At 36.5% G+C, this 15,067-nt stretch overlaps 2 protein-coding genes across 6 annotated transcripts in view; one reads left to right on the top strand and one right to left on the bottom strand.

The window, feature by feature from the left end:
- The window catches only part of LOC105209215 (pickpocket protein 19), a 210,694-nt gene that overhangs the window by 124,699 nt on the left and 70,928 nt on the right, over positions 1-15,067 (bottom strand). The gene's annotated exons all lie outside the window — the stretch shown is intronic.
- LOC105209216 (dopamine receptor 2) overlaps positions 1-15,067 on the top strand; it is a 92,149-nt gene that overhangs the window by 68,115 nt on the left and 8,967 nt on the right. The window contains exons 2-4 of one of the 3 annotated variants that reach the window (XM_029038279.2): positions 3,213-5,186; positions 7,758-7,839; positions 11,614-12,221. In XM_029038279.2, the coding sequence (XP_028894112.1) occupies positions 3,400-5,186; positions 7,758-7,839; positions 11,614-11,703 (1,959 nt within the window). In that variant the 5' untranslated portion in view covers positions 3,213-3,399 and the 3' untranslated portion in view covers positions 11,704-12,221. Of the gene's footprint in view, positions 1-3,212; positions 5,187-7,757; positions 8,842-11,613; positions 12,222-15,067 lie in introns of those variants that run through there. The other 2 variants (XM_054225390.1, XM_054225389.1) reach the window with 2 other exon arrangements.

Here is a 15,067-nt window from a genome sequence, read left to right as displayed (position 1 = left end):
GCCAGGACATGATAATATCACCCCAAAAATGCTAATAGAGTTACCAAATATTGCTGTAGAGGTGCTCTCTTTGCTCTTTAATGCGTTTTTTTAGTTTTGGATACTATCCGATTTCATGGAAAAAGTCGCAGATTATCCTGATAGATAAACCTGGGAAAGATCTGACACAGCCGTCTTCATACAGACCAATCAGTCTTCTACCCTGTATTTCTAAAATATTTGAAAAGGTGTTACTATCAAAAATGTCTCCTTTCCTCCACGAAAATAATGTAATACCAGCGCATCAATTCGGGTTTCGTGCAAAACATAGCACGATAGAGCAAGTAAATAGAATAACTAACGAAATAAGAAAAGCATTTAAGCACAAAGAGTACTGTTCAGCTATATTTCTAGATGTTGCTCAGGCATTTGATAAAGTGTGGCATGAAGGGCTTTTATATAAGATTAAAAACATTCTTCCTTTAGAATTGTATAAAATATTGGAGTCTTATTTAAATAATAGACAATTTATGGTTAAAGTAGAAGACTTCATATCTGATGAACGACAAATAAGGGCTGGTGTACCACAAGGCAGTGTTTTAGGGCCAACTTTGTACATCATATATACTGCTGATCTTCCAACAGCTAATAATGTTTTGACATCAACTTTCGCGGATGACACAGCTTTAGTGAGCCGTAACAAATGCCACATTATAGCATCAAGAATATTAGCGGAGCACTTAAGATCTGTCGAAGAATGGCTAGCCAACTGGCGTATAAATGTGAATGAACAAAAGTGTAAGCACGTTACATTTTCTTTAAGACCAAAAATGTGTCCGGCAGTAAAAATGAACAATATTTTGGTGCCCCAAGCGAATGAAGTTACCTATCTTGGTATTCACCTAGATAGAAGGCTTACGTGGAGAAAACATATATCTAGTAAAACAACTAGCATGAAGATAAGAGCTGCAAATTTAAATTGGCTTATAAATAAAAACTCTAAACTTAGCCTGTGCAACTAATATCGATATAATACAAAGGTTCCAATCGAAAATGCTTAAAACAATCACGTGCTCACCATGGTACATGCGCAATGATAATATCCATAAAGATCTTGGTATCCCTATGGTAAAGAAAGAAGTAGAGGACAGCAGATTGAAATATATATCTAAACTCCGTGATCACCCAAACCCATTGGCTAATGCTTTAGTACAATCCTGTTATCAATCACGTCTAAAAAGAAGAGATATGCCTGCATACTAAAGAGCAACGTTTCACCAAGATTTAAGATTTTATAACTTATTGTTAGGCTTTAAAGAGCAGATTCAGTAAATAAATGTATATTGAAAAAAAAAAGGGTCGGCTTTAGTATACCGTCCCACGATTTCGGGGTTAAAATGGATATGGGCGGATAGAGGAGGATCTCCAGATCACGAATATATATAATTATTGCCGCCGCAAACTTATAGTTTCTGAGTTATTTGCAATTTAAGATTTAAAATTAATAATTTTTAACTCGTTATTTCTCACTGTATATTGAATTTTCCACATATATTTTGCACTTTAAATATATTTACACTTCACACATTTGTTTATAAATATTTATTTTTAACCAATTATATTAAAATATGCTGTAAATAAGCATTTTACTTTTTGCACAATTTTGTTTATTTTTACAATAAAAAAGGGTTGCATTCTGACACAAAATAGGTGTTACCATATCACATATTTTGTAAACGAATTATAAGAATCACAATAATGAAAAAGAAAGATTATATCCCAAATACAATAAACATAATGCATGTAATGTGTAATGTAAATTATTTTATTATTTCCCATATTTTGATAATATCCGGTGTTGGTTCGACCAGGGTTATTTTTTTGAAGCGCGGCCAAAGGCCGCCAGTGCAGAAAGTAGTTGTACGCGAAAAAACTTTCCATTTCCCTCTCTTTGATAACTCCCGGTGTTGGCTCGACCAGGGTTATTTTTTTGAAGCGCGGCCGAAGGCCGCCTCTGCAGAAAGTAGTTCTACGCGGAAGAACTTGTTATTCCACCTCTTTGATAACTCCCGGTGTTGGCTCGACCAGGGTTATTTTTTTGAAGCGCGGCCGAAGGCCGCCTCTGCAGAAAGTAGTTCTACGCGGAAGAACTTGTTATTCCACCTCTTTGATAACTCCCGGTATTGGCTCGACCAGGGTTATTTTTTTGAAGCGCGGCCGAAGGCCGCCTCTGCAGAAAGTAGTTCTACGCGGAAGAACTTGTTATTCCACCTCTTTGATAACTCCCGGTGTTGGCTCGACCAGGGTTATTTTTTTGAAGCGCGGCCGAAGGCCGCCTCTGCAGAAAGTAGTTCTACGCGGAAGAACTTGTTATTCCACCTCTTTGATAATCCCCGGTGTTGGCTCGACCAGGGTTATTTTTTTGAAGCACTTATAAATTTTGAAACCTTGGTATTTTTTTGTAGTTAGAATGTTTACTTAATAACTATTTATTGGGTATTTGTTTTCTTCATTTTGGGAATTTTATTCATTTTGATTATTTTTAATCGATGCATGTGGCAACACTTATGTTCTGTCATCTTGCAACCGTTTTGTTATTTTACAAATAAACAGAATTCTGCATAAAATTAAATGTTTATTTACAGCAAATTTTGATATAATTTGTTAAAAATAAATATGTAGAAACAAATTAATGAAGTGTAAATATATTTAAAGTGCAAAATATATGTGAACAATTCAATATACAGTGAGAAATAACGTGTTGAAAATTGTTAATTTTAAATCTTAAATTGCAAATAACTCAGAAACTATAAGTTTGCGGCGGCAATAATTATATATATTCGTGATCTGGAGATCCCCCTCTATCCGCCCATATCTATTTTAACCCCGAAATCGTGGGACGGTATACTAAAGTTTTCCCAAAAAAAAAAATTTAAGAACCACCCTAATGCGTTCTCCTTAAAATAATGCAGTAACAGGAGCAGGAAGCATGACGGCCGTTATTTGTCAAGTGCTTTCCCTTTCAGCAATCTAATTAATTACCTGCTGACAGCAAGGCAGAATGAAGCACTTGACAAGCGGAAAGTAGAAAGTGACCTAGAAGATTACAATTCAAGATATCAAACAATTTAATTGAATTAAGCAATTAAGCAAATCAAAATACAGTTATAAGGTTTCTTTGTACATTATTTACTTTTGTTAATTTTCAACACATTATATTCTTCTCTTTGCAGGCTCATAAATCTCACAATTGCAAAGATCCACTTAAACCAACTGAGAATTCTTAAAAGAACGCAAAGCGCAGCAAACAACTTTGATATGTCTCCATGTTTCAATCTGCAATAGACAGTTAGTGCCATTCGCACTGAACACAACTAATCACACACATTAAGACTTCCTGAGCTTCATGCGCATGCGTCAATGGCGATAATAAGATATGCACGCACACCAGATGTCGCCAGCAGCATCGGTAGTACGAACAGCACCACCATCACTACCACCAACACCACCAGTACCAACATCAACAATAATAGCAATAACAACAGCTACCTACCGTATGCACGGCATAACAGTAGTAAAGCGGACGCGGCTGCGCCCTCAGAACCAGCCGCTAACGTTAACAGCTCACTCTACTACTGGGAATATGCAGCAGAGGAGTTGCCTGAGTTTTCACTGGTCGCACCAGAGTTAGAACCTGCCATACAACAACTCGCTGTAGTACAAGAACCCGCGTCAGCCTCCTCGTACGCATATCAGGAAACGAATGCCCGCGCGGACAATCACACGACGGAAGTGCAAGGCGAGCCACCGCCTTCGTTCTATACGAGCTTCAATATTTCCGATGATATCTTCGATTACTTCAATGGATTTCTGGAGAGCACCGAGCAGCAGCAGCAACAGCAGCCGTTGTTGACCACCACCAGCACAGAGAGCATAGCCAACACGATCAGCAATAGCGTGGCCGCAGCGAATCTCACGCTCACGACGTACGTGCAGACTGTGAGTAATGGCTCACGTGATCCGGCTTTGGGTGAATTCCTCTGTCTGCTGCCTAACGAGCGCATTTCGTTGCTCTCATTTCTGTTTCTCTTCTCTTTCGCCACCGTGTTCGGCAATACACTGGTGATATTGGCCGTTGTACGTGAACGTTATCTGCACACGGCTACCAATTACTTCATCACAAGTTTGGCGGTGGCCGATTGTCTGGTGGGCTTGGTTGTGATGCCCTTATCGGCGCTGTACGAAGTGCTTGAGAATACGTGGTTTTTCGGCACGGACTTTTGTGATATCTGGCGTTCGTTGGATGTGCTCTTCAGCACCGCTTCCATTTTGAATTTATGTGTGATATCATTGGATCGCTATTGGGCCATCACGGACCCTTTCTCGTATCCGATGCGTATGACGGTAAGGCGCGCCGCCTGGCTCATCTGTGCGGTGTGGGTGTGTTCGAGTACGATTAGTTTTCCGGCGATTGTGTGGTGGCGTGCGGCGCGCGATGGTGAAATGCCCGCCTATAAATGCACATTTACGGAACATCTCGGCTATTTGGTCTTCTCATCGACGATCTCATTCTACCTGCCACTACTAGTTATGGTCTTCACCTATTGCCGCATCTATCGTGCGGCGGTAATACAAACACGTTCGCTGAAGATCGGCACCAAACAAGTGCTGATGTCATCGGGTGAATTGCAATTAACGTTACGCATACATCGTGGTGGCACGACACGTGAACCGTCGACGAGCACGTCACATCATCCGACCATACATGGTTCACTGGGTGGCGCTCCGAGTGGCGTGGGCGATGGCTCACAACATCATCGTCATCTTTCGCATCATCATTCGGCGCATCACAATCACAGCGCATCGGGCACGACCACCTCAACGCCCGAGGAGCCCGATGACGAACCGCTATCGGCGTTGCATAATAATGGTCTGGCTCGTCACAGACATATGGGTAAGAATTTCTCTTTGTCGCGGAAGTTGGCGAAATTCGCCAAAGAGAAGAAAGCGGCCAAAACGTTGGGCATAGTGATGGGTGTGTTCATCGTTTGCTGGCTGCCCTTCTTCGTTGTTAATCTGCTATCCGGTTTATGTGTGGAGTGCATCGAACATGAAGAGATAGTGTCGGCGGTGGTCACTTGGTTGGGCTGGATTAATTCATGCATGAATCCGGTAATATATGCTTGTTGGAGCAGAGACTTCAGGAGGTGAGTAATAACTGAGCTACATATAAAATTTGCATAGAAATTGGTTTACCTGAGTGAGACAAAATTAAAGTGTTATATTCTTCAAACTAAATATAAATCTTAATATCACCATAATTTTAATTTTAACCCTAAATCTAACTTTCACCTTAACTTAAAATTAAACTTAACGTAACAGTAACCATAAACGTTACCATAACCTTAACTTAGTTTCCAAACTTAACTTAAACGACAACTTTAATATGAACCCCAAATTTAACTTTCACCTTTATCTTAACCCTAACCTTAAACTTAACGTAACCGTAACCATAACCGTAACCATAACCGTAACCATAACCGTAACCATAAACTTAACTTTAATTTAATTAACATAAACTAAATTTTGATCTTAACTACAAATTCTATTACGTTTAAAAAATTAATATGAATTTTGGTGTGAACCTTAAACTTAACCAATCTTCAACATCTTATCTTTTAATAGCCATATTAGTTGTAAAATTAAATGGGTTTACAAATTTGAAGTGTTTCTATATTTAGTCTGGTATAGTATGAGTAAAATGTGGCCCTTTCTTATCTAAAACCTTAAGTAAAAAGTCAAGCCGTAACGCTTTATCTCAAAACATTATACAAATATATTTACACACACTCATGTTTCGCCTCAGTTTTCGGTAATTGCCACATTTTAACGTCGAGTCATTGCTACAGCAAATGATGATGATAAAATGATTGCACAGATTTACCGCAATCTTCTACGCTTGTAATACAATCCAATCTAATATTTACATGCCTGAGTATGCACAGCCACACACACTCTCACTGTGCAACTGTTTGCTTAGGAATATTAAGCCAACAAAATTATCGAACACTTACAAAGCAATTTTCTTAAACAATAGCTTTAATATGCCCTTGGGAAAAGCTCTTAACTCTGAAGCCACACTTTTGGCAACGCCAGCAGACTGGCAGCCAAATTGTTTGATGATTTTTCTGGCGCACGGACAGCATTGTTTATTTTCCTTACGATCCTTGTTTATGAAAGGAGAGAAATGATAATGCGGCACCTTGGTGTTTTTCTGTGGACTGCTGGTTTGTTGATTATGGATTTGTTGTCAAATGCTCGATCATGAAAGAGACCAATACAGATATTAAAAGGATATATTGATTAGCTTATCAATTAAGTGCTTAATGCTGATGGTGCATTTGTGTTCTATATTTGCTGTAACTGTTAAAATCGCAATGACTAATGACCGTTAAAACATTACTGATTAATGCAGATATTGCAGAGAGTCAGAGTTTTTTTTATGGGAATTGGTCCAAGTTTGATATAAGCCACATCAGAACCTCTATGCTATGAAGCTGGTCGTCACTTTAAGGAAGTCTATTCCTTTACTGGTTAATTGGAATTAAATGGAAATATGGTCCTTAATTCGCTTAGGCGATTTTAGCCAAATGCAGTTTGGCGCCATTTAGAAATTCCAAGTCCTGCCAGGTCACTTTCCACTTGGTCTTTCCCCGGAGTGGAGGTCTTCTTCTTCCGCGACTTTCACCGGTGGATACTACATCGTACACTTTCAAAGCTGGAGTGTTTTCGTCCATTCGAACCACCTGACCTAGCCATCGTAGCCGCTGTCTTTTTATTCACTGAACTATGTCAATGTCGTCGTATAACACGTACAGCCCATCGTTCCATCGTCTGCTGTATTCACCGTTGCCCTGTTTTGTCTCGAACGGCACTCCATCGGGTATCGCAAACGACCAAAACTGGTCTATGCGTGGCTTTCTGGCCTACATTAGCATGGTAGGCTAATCTATATAAATCAAATGAACTACATTTTTCAAATCTAAAATAATACTATCGAGTCACCTTCCTAATGAATCCTGAGTAGAATCTTTTGGAGCGAAGTAGAAACCGTCAAAGAAGAATTGCTTTCTGGATATTAAATTTTCTCGAACCTTATTGACAATGTTCCCTTAAATCACTGACAGAATAGTCTAAAGTATTTAGTAATTGTTAAGTAGTGAGATCATTGGACCAAGTGAGCCGTCTTTAGATGGGACCCAAGTTAATACTGTGATCAGTAATCAATAATTTAATAAGTTCTGTTCATCAAACACTCGGAGTTCGGTGACCAGAGTTTTATAGATTAATTAAACCGAATCTATCGATTCCGATTTGCAGCTAGACACTGTAGTGAGGCGTGCTGAAATCAGCGCAGCATTGTTTAGGAAAAGGTTTTTTTTAGGGTTCGTAGACAATTGACCAGTTCCGAGAAGACTCAATGTTTCAATGCCTTTGAGATAGAGATAGTTTTCAATACCTAACCTTTCGCACACATTTTAAGAGAACTATAACGGATTTTTTTCAAAGATTCTAAGGGTACTTTTCATATAAAAACCCAAAAAGAGGTGAGAGCACAATATATGATATTTTTCCACCCGGCATTTCATCTCGTAAATTTGTTAAGCGGATTTTTATTCGACTTTATCGAGCCGATTTCAGGCGCATTACTTAGAATTGATGCTGATTTACAAATTTAAGCGCATTTTATTTTCACTTACTTCTCCTTTTTCTTTCAGAGCATTTGTGCGTCTGCTGTGCGTTTGCTGCCCGCGAAAAGTGCGCCGCAAATACCAACCGACAATGCGTTCCAAATCGCAGGTAAGTTGGTGGTGTGCCAAAATGTGGCGCGCTGCCGCAATTGCTTTTGAGGTCTACTGCCTTTCTTTTAAAAATATATATTTCTTTTTGTATTTTCTCAATTGCTTTTGGTACAAAATTTATGCGTTATTAGTGTTGTTTTTGTTACTGCGTTAGCAGTTATTTGCTTTTAAGCCGCTATAATTCGTTTATAAGCTATTTATGTTTGTGGAAATTTAACAGTTATTTTTTGTAAAAACAAAATAGCAGAGAAACCAAAACAGACAAGCAAACAACCAAATAATACTTTGTCTTTTTTTAAACTAACAAAAATAATTAATACATTATACTTACAAACATATATACATATAAACTATAATAAAGAGTGAGAAGAAAACACGAAATAAAATCGCTTAAATAAAACCGCATACCCAACCAAGCGAACATGATTTACAACACAATCAAAATGAATTATCGAATCCGCAAAATCCACGACAATCCCACTGAAATTGCACTACAACAAACACATAGACACACATACAGACATGCCGAAGAAATAAATGAGTGAGTAATCAACAAAATTCCAGCGTTGCTCAACCATTTCCGCCGCAGCGAGCCAATGCGCCAATGCGCCAACGAGCTCGAGCCAGAGCTGTGTCGCTATCAAATCAAGTACAGCGTGGAAGCAAAGCGAACCAACAATAATAATAATAAACAACAAACAAATTGAATAAATAAATAACAATAAGAGCTTAGCGCACCCCTCAACCGACAACATTTCGATTGCCCTCCCCCTCTCGCATGCCACTTCCGTTGTAGCGATTTAAAGTTTCAATTTATTTTATTTTGTATTTTTGCTTGTTGTTTTTGTTTTTTTGTTGGCTTTCCTTTTTCCTGCAATTTGATGCTCAGCGCGGCATTGCGGCTACGGGTCACCGAAATACCGAAGAGTAAATTGAAACTTTTTAATTGCACCAACTGTCGAAGAGTTTATAATTCATTACCAAGTTATTTACGAAAACCAAAAACAAAAAAAAGTAGAAGAAATAAAAACAAAAACAATTTAATATTTCCCCCACAAACCGGATTTACGGCATAACTGTGTATAATGGCGCACCAGCACAAAAGTATTATGAAAGTAAATACCAATGAATACCGAATCTGCCATCTCAATTACAGCAACAAAATCAAAATAGTGTACACCTGCATACCGAAGAAATTCCATTCATAATTATTCAATTAAGAAATTTGTGCCGCAGAATGTGCAACAAAAGGTAGACAGCGTTAGAAAAAGTATCAGGTTTTTTTCAGTTATTTATTAGGAAACCATTTTCCCCTTCTATTGTTTTTGCTGTAAGAATTTTGAGCTCATTCCATAATTACTTATGTAATTTGATATAATCTAAGTAAGCGCCACAGCCTTCCAAACTTGGTAAATTCAATATTTAGTTAAGAGACCAAGCACATTTGGGGGTTTGATACAAATTGCTTATAAGAAATGATAGCATTTTACCACCGATTTGGCTTTGAAATTTATATGTTCGGAAATGCAGTAGCTTTCGCACTCGCTAGAGCAAGATAGGAAAGTAGGTAACCTGGAGTGCAGCTTTTCTGTTTTTTTGGGCTCAATTAGCACTAAATGTGCCATATTAATGAACGAATCGTAGCCCTTTATAATACCACTATCAAGTTTCATATTTTCGTTCAACTTATGTCCGATATGCTTTTAGTAAACATCCATTCAAAGTTTGATGCCTGATGGATTCTAATTATTTTGTATCGGATCTGCGATAAGCCCAATAATCCCATTCACAAAACAAGTGGAAAGTTGTTTCCTTATTCCCGTCTAGTTCACAGCCGCGACCATACCAATTTTCATCGCAAGTTCTCCATATGGGCACTGCCCTATAGTGGCTGTAAGTCTGAAAGTAATTTTCCTGGACCTATCTAAAAGGACTCTAGTCCTTGTCTTATCATATCTTGGCCATATATTTCTAGTTATATAACATTTGGTTGTCCAACTTGTGAGTTAGACTCTCTCTTGTTCGATCCTAGCGGTCATGGTATTAACTCTGCCTCGGATTCATCTGGAAAAGCTCCTGGCTTTGCGAACTCATCTGGTCATTCGTCTTAGTCATTGACGACGACAAGGCCAGGAGTGTATTGTTGCTTTATGTATCCTCTTGTCAATCGAGCTTCACAGGGCTTTTCTATGTCCAGTACTTCCGCTTGGAAGATGCTAGCCGAGTTCGGTAAACGGATAAAAGAAGAAATGTTAAGATCATCGGAGCAAATACTTACCACTTTATATCTCTTCTCTCTATTAAGATCTTATACTGAAATCTAAAAAAGGATGTAACAGACTCAAAGCAACTACCAGAGATGTAATCTTAACATATGAACTACCATCTTGCAGTTAATCAGTGTCTCATGGCCATAACTCAAATACAAGATTTACTAAAATTTTAGAAACATAGCACAGTTCAAATCAAAAAATCCTTAACCTCTGTTTAGACCAGTGCAAGAACATAACTTCCTTAGAAGCAGAGCAAAATGAAAAGGTCTATGGATTACATGGTCTAGGAAAGATCTTTTTGAAACGTGGAATTAAAAAGTGGCTAAAATCAACCAGGACTTACGGGTTATACGATATTGTAGAGGAAAGCATAACTCTTTTGACAGCTGGCAAGTGAAATCTCCTCGGTAAACTCATTATGCTAAATCATAATTCTGCGTTTAGGAGGGGTTCTAACTGGTCAAATTCCGTTTAGCTTTCTTGACTTAGGATTTGACATAACTCCGATCCTAGCTGTAACCGCTTAGTGCCCCAAATCTTAACCCCAGGCACTTTAGCTTTTCTGACACCATATTATTTCAATAAAATACTTTTACATAATATTTAGAAGAGTTATTTATCGGCAGATGTCGCCGCTTTCAATTCTGCTTGACCCTTTTTCTTTACTGTAAAGGTATCACAATGATCCATAATGGTCTAAGTGTATTACCGCTGATACACGAGACAAATCTACCCTATATTTGAGCTTTAAAATCCGTCTTTAATTATACTTTTCAATTTCTATTCCATTTAATTTTTTTTTCAAAAATATTGTGTGTTCGAAGTATATTAATTTTTTTAAAAACTCCCTTGAGAGCACAGAGATTACCATCCTAATCCGTGTTACAAAATATTAAAAACTCCCTCCGTTATTATTATTTTTTTGCATGAAGCTATTAATAGCATAACAAACTCTAAACAAGAACTTTTTGTACAAGCTATTAAATCAGATCCATGTAACAACAACAACGACTGCTAAACATGTGCCAGCAGCAACAAAAAACTATTATATTTAAAAGTTTGCTCATACAAACACCAACACAAGCAACACAGCCAAACTAGAAGACTAACTCAACACCAACCGATTTAAAGAGGAAACAACAAATTACAACAACAATACACGAAAACATTTAGCAACACTTAAATCGACTTGCCACTTTAAATACTTAACCCACAATAAGCACAACAACAACAACTTTGCTCCACAAACCGCACCGCTCACACACTCCAACCCACACGAGTGCCGACTGCATATCACGAACAACAACAACAGAGTGCCATGAGACATAGAAATTTTGCTAAAAACAATAAAGCCACATAAATCCTCAAACCACAAAACAAATTTATATTAACACACACACACATGCACACTTACAAATACATACATACACACATTCAAATGGCAATTTGTAGTCAAGTGACAAGCGAAAATTTTCGAAAATTATCTATTATTTTTGCAGAGATTTGCAACGCGCCGTTGCTATTCTACATGCTCACTGCATGGCATTCAACATGTGCGACACAACTCCTGCGAACAGACCTATATCTAGTGTTAGTTGAATGGGCACTGGTGCGACAAACGCCAAGGGGCCGCCATTCGAGGCATGCGAATGCTCAAACACAAATACAAACTCAAATGCAAACAAATGAGACAAAATGAAAAACGCTTAAGCGAAAACAAGAACAAAAATAAAAACAATAGCAAAGCGACGAGGCTATAGAAAGTAAATGAATTAATCGTTACGAAAACAAAAACAAATACTATTGCATATATGATCAAGAAATATTCCCAAAATCACAAAAAAATCCTCATAACAGTATTGTTATTACAACAAAGAAATTGTTACTACAACAAGGTATGTACGTTTACCCGGAAGTGCAGCAATTGCATAAAAACTATAAAAATCCCCCAAATGCATTTATAACTGTCTGTGTGTTTGTGTCACACCTGGTCTCATAAGTAATCGTCCACCAATTCACTGTTCCACAAGTCCAACGAAATCACGTCAATTGCCTATCAAGCGACCATTTGTTGTAAATATGTTTGTACATAACCTAGTGAAAAAGTTTACCGTTACGAATATAATATATTATGATATTATTAGAAAATTCATAATTTTAGATAGTTGTTGATTTCACACCGAAACCGTTGCTTATATAACTGTTTACTTATTATATATTATATAATATATTTTAATTATATCAGTGTTAAGTGTTGTTTTTTCTTATACTCCTCATATATAAATACTTTTATAGATGTTTTTGTTATTTCACTTTATATATTACTTGTTATTCACTTGAATTGTTTTCAATTTTAGTCAATTAAATTCTTTGAACGTTAGAAAAGTCAGTGATGGAGTAAACCTTTCTTACAGGGTTAAAAAAAAATTAAATTAAATACTAAGAGATAAGCAGATCACGACTAAATTATTTTTTACTACTTCAGTTGTACACATTTACCGTTATTTACAATTGCCTTTTCGATTACTTCTTGCATATCTTGACTCCATCAAGAATGTATGGATGTACAAACTTAAGAGGAAATTTAATAATCTAGGACGTAAAATCGTACATTAACTACATGAGACCAAAAATGTTCGATTTACCTTTACATATTTAAACAAATATAAAATTTAATTTAAAACTCTATACTGCAAGAAATAATATGGATATATATCGAAGACTGAAAACAAGAAGTTTTTAATTTTTAAATAGTAATCCTATATTCGAATTCGTCTTCTGATAACCTGTTTCTATACCCAAATGTCTAATACAATCTCAGATCCATAACTAAATATAGATATAGAAGATATACTCATACAAAAAATGAACAAGCTAAACAAAATGGAGTAAATGTAACAAAATATAATTACGAGGTTCACTACTTTTTGAACGAAAACACCCATAAATTTCTAATTTAATGGGGAATGTTTATTATTTTATTGTCGAAAGAGCATTCTTTGGTATTTATTTTTTAAAGATTATCTCTTTCAAATGTTGGCCGCGGCTACGTCTCAAATGATACATCCACTGTGTCCAATTTTCGATGACTCGATCGAGCATTTCGACTAGTAACTGGCGAATGACACGCGTGAAGTTATGCTCCAAGGCCTGAATCGAAGTCTAAAGTCGATTGTCCACATAGGATTTCAGTGAATGTTAGGCGTAAGATTTTCCAAGAAGAAATGCCAAAAATACGGAGCAAAAATAACATGACAGCTAGACACAACTGACACGTGATCTGTCAAAAGAAGACTATTGAAAAAATTACCTCTACTTGAATCACCCAATATAAATCGAGAACTATATAACTATCATTTGTGATTATTAACGAAATACTTATGGAATTTTTGTTTATGATTCTTTTATGGAATAAGTAGTATCAATTTAACTAAACATGGAGAGTGGCGATTCGAAAACACCACTAGCTTAAATACGGAAACTATGATTAGAGAGAGAGATGAGAGGGAGAGTGAGAGTATAGAAACATATTACATCACATACGCTCTTTCTCATTCACAGCGTGTTATAAATTAAGACAGCTAAACTCATAGAAAACTTTAAATAATTAAAGAAATTTAAACGCATACAAATTAAGCATAATTATCAATGAGTTGAACTTATATTTTGCTCTAGTAAATTTTATAGATTGATCCTGTTACATTTGTCCCTTAATTCCAAAGATCAAATAAATAGAATAATAAAATTTATAATTTCGGCATCAAAAACACTTTAATTAAAATAATAAAAATTGCCTACAATTAGGCGCTTTATGAAATAAAAGTACATAATGCTTAAACGGCATATGTTCCAGTACACTAAATTTAAAAAACTTTTGACGATATTCAATATGATATTGAAATAAAACAGTGGTATAATCTCCGACTAAAATTTAGAGTAAAAAAATAAGTCTTAACCCTTAACTAAACTATTTTTAACACAATTGCCACTCGTTAAGAATGAAGAAAAAAATTCTCAAATGATTTATAAAAAATTCTGAGCTTTTTCAAAAAATATTCTAAAAAATTTGACAACATTTCGCAAAAATAAATAGCAATGCTTCCAATCTTCTCAAGTTTTTATGTGGTCAAATGAACACAGCTGAAATCCGCAACAAAAATCAAGAAGCACATGAAACATTTTCGAACAGCAACTAAGCAAACCAAACAAACCATTACTTCCTCCATATTTGCAGACAGCAAACAACAAAAACATAAATCCCCAGTTTGATCGCAATCACAAAAGTTCATTGAAATGTTATTGTGGCTAAATTATTACGTCGCCTCACATTTAACAACAACAAAAACATTGCTGCCAGCAAATGTTAACGAGCCATTTATTCATGCACTACCAAAATTGTGCAAATGTCTGTGTCCGTGTTTGTAAATAAATAACTGCATATGCTTGTTAAATCGCGTATGTATGCACATTGTTTTTGTTGTTGTTGCTTGTTAACTCGTTTACACATTTGTTTGGCACTATTTGCATTTGTATTTGCTGTTGTTGTTGTGTTTGTGGGAAAACTTCCCCATGAATTTCATGTTCTATGTCACTTTATCACTTTCGAACATAACCAAACAAAAGATAATATTTGCATTCAAAAATGTGGCCAACGCTACTCAAATCCGCACCCGAGTGTGCTTGTGCTTTTTGTTGTTGACCATGCAGTCGAGGAAGTTTAATTAATTCGATAAAAAAAGAACAAAACTTTTTTGTAAGCGCCTCAAGGCAAATGTGCTCGCAAATATTATTTCTTCTACTTCCGCATCGTTGCGCACTGGCATTTTGGTTATGCACTTACATATACATATATATTTTTTGCTACATATGTGTGTCATGTGTCCATATTTCTAACTTTATTCGACCGCCAAACCAAACTTGTTCGCACAACCCATTAATCTGCACTCTGCGTAA

Source organism: Zeugodacus cucurbitae, chromosome 2 (genome assembly GCF_028554725.1).
Source record: "Zeugodacus cucurbitae isolate PBARC_wt_2022May chromosome 2, idZeuCucr1.2, whole genome shotgun sequence".
Taxonomy (NCBI): domain Eukaryota; kingdom Metazoa; phylum Arthropoda; class Insecta; order Diptera; family Tephritidae; genus Zeugodacus; species Zeugodacus cucurbitae.
This window is presented reverse-complemented; position numbering and strand designations above follow the sequence as displayed.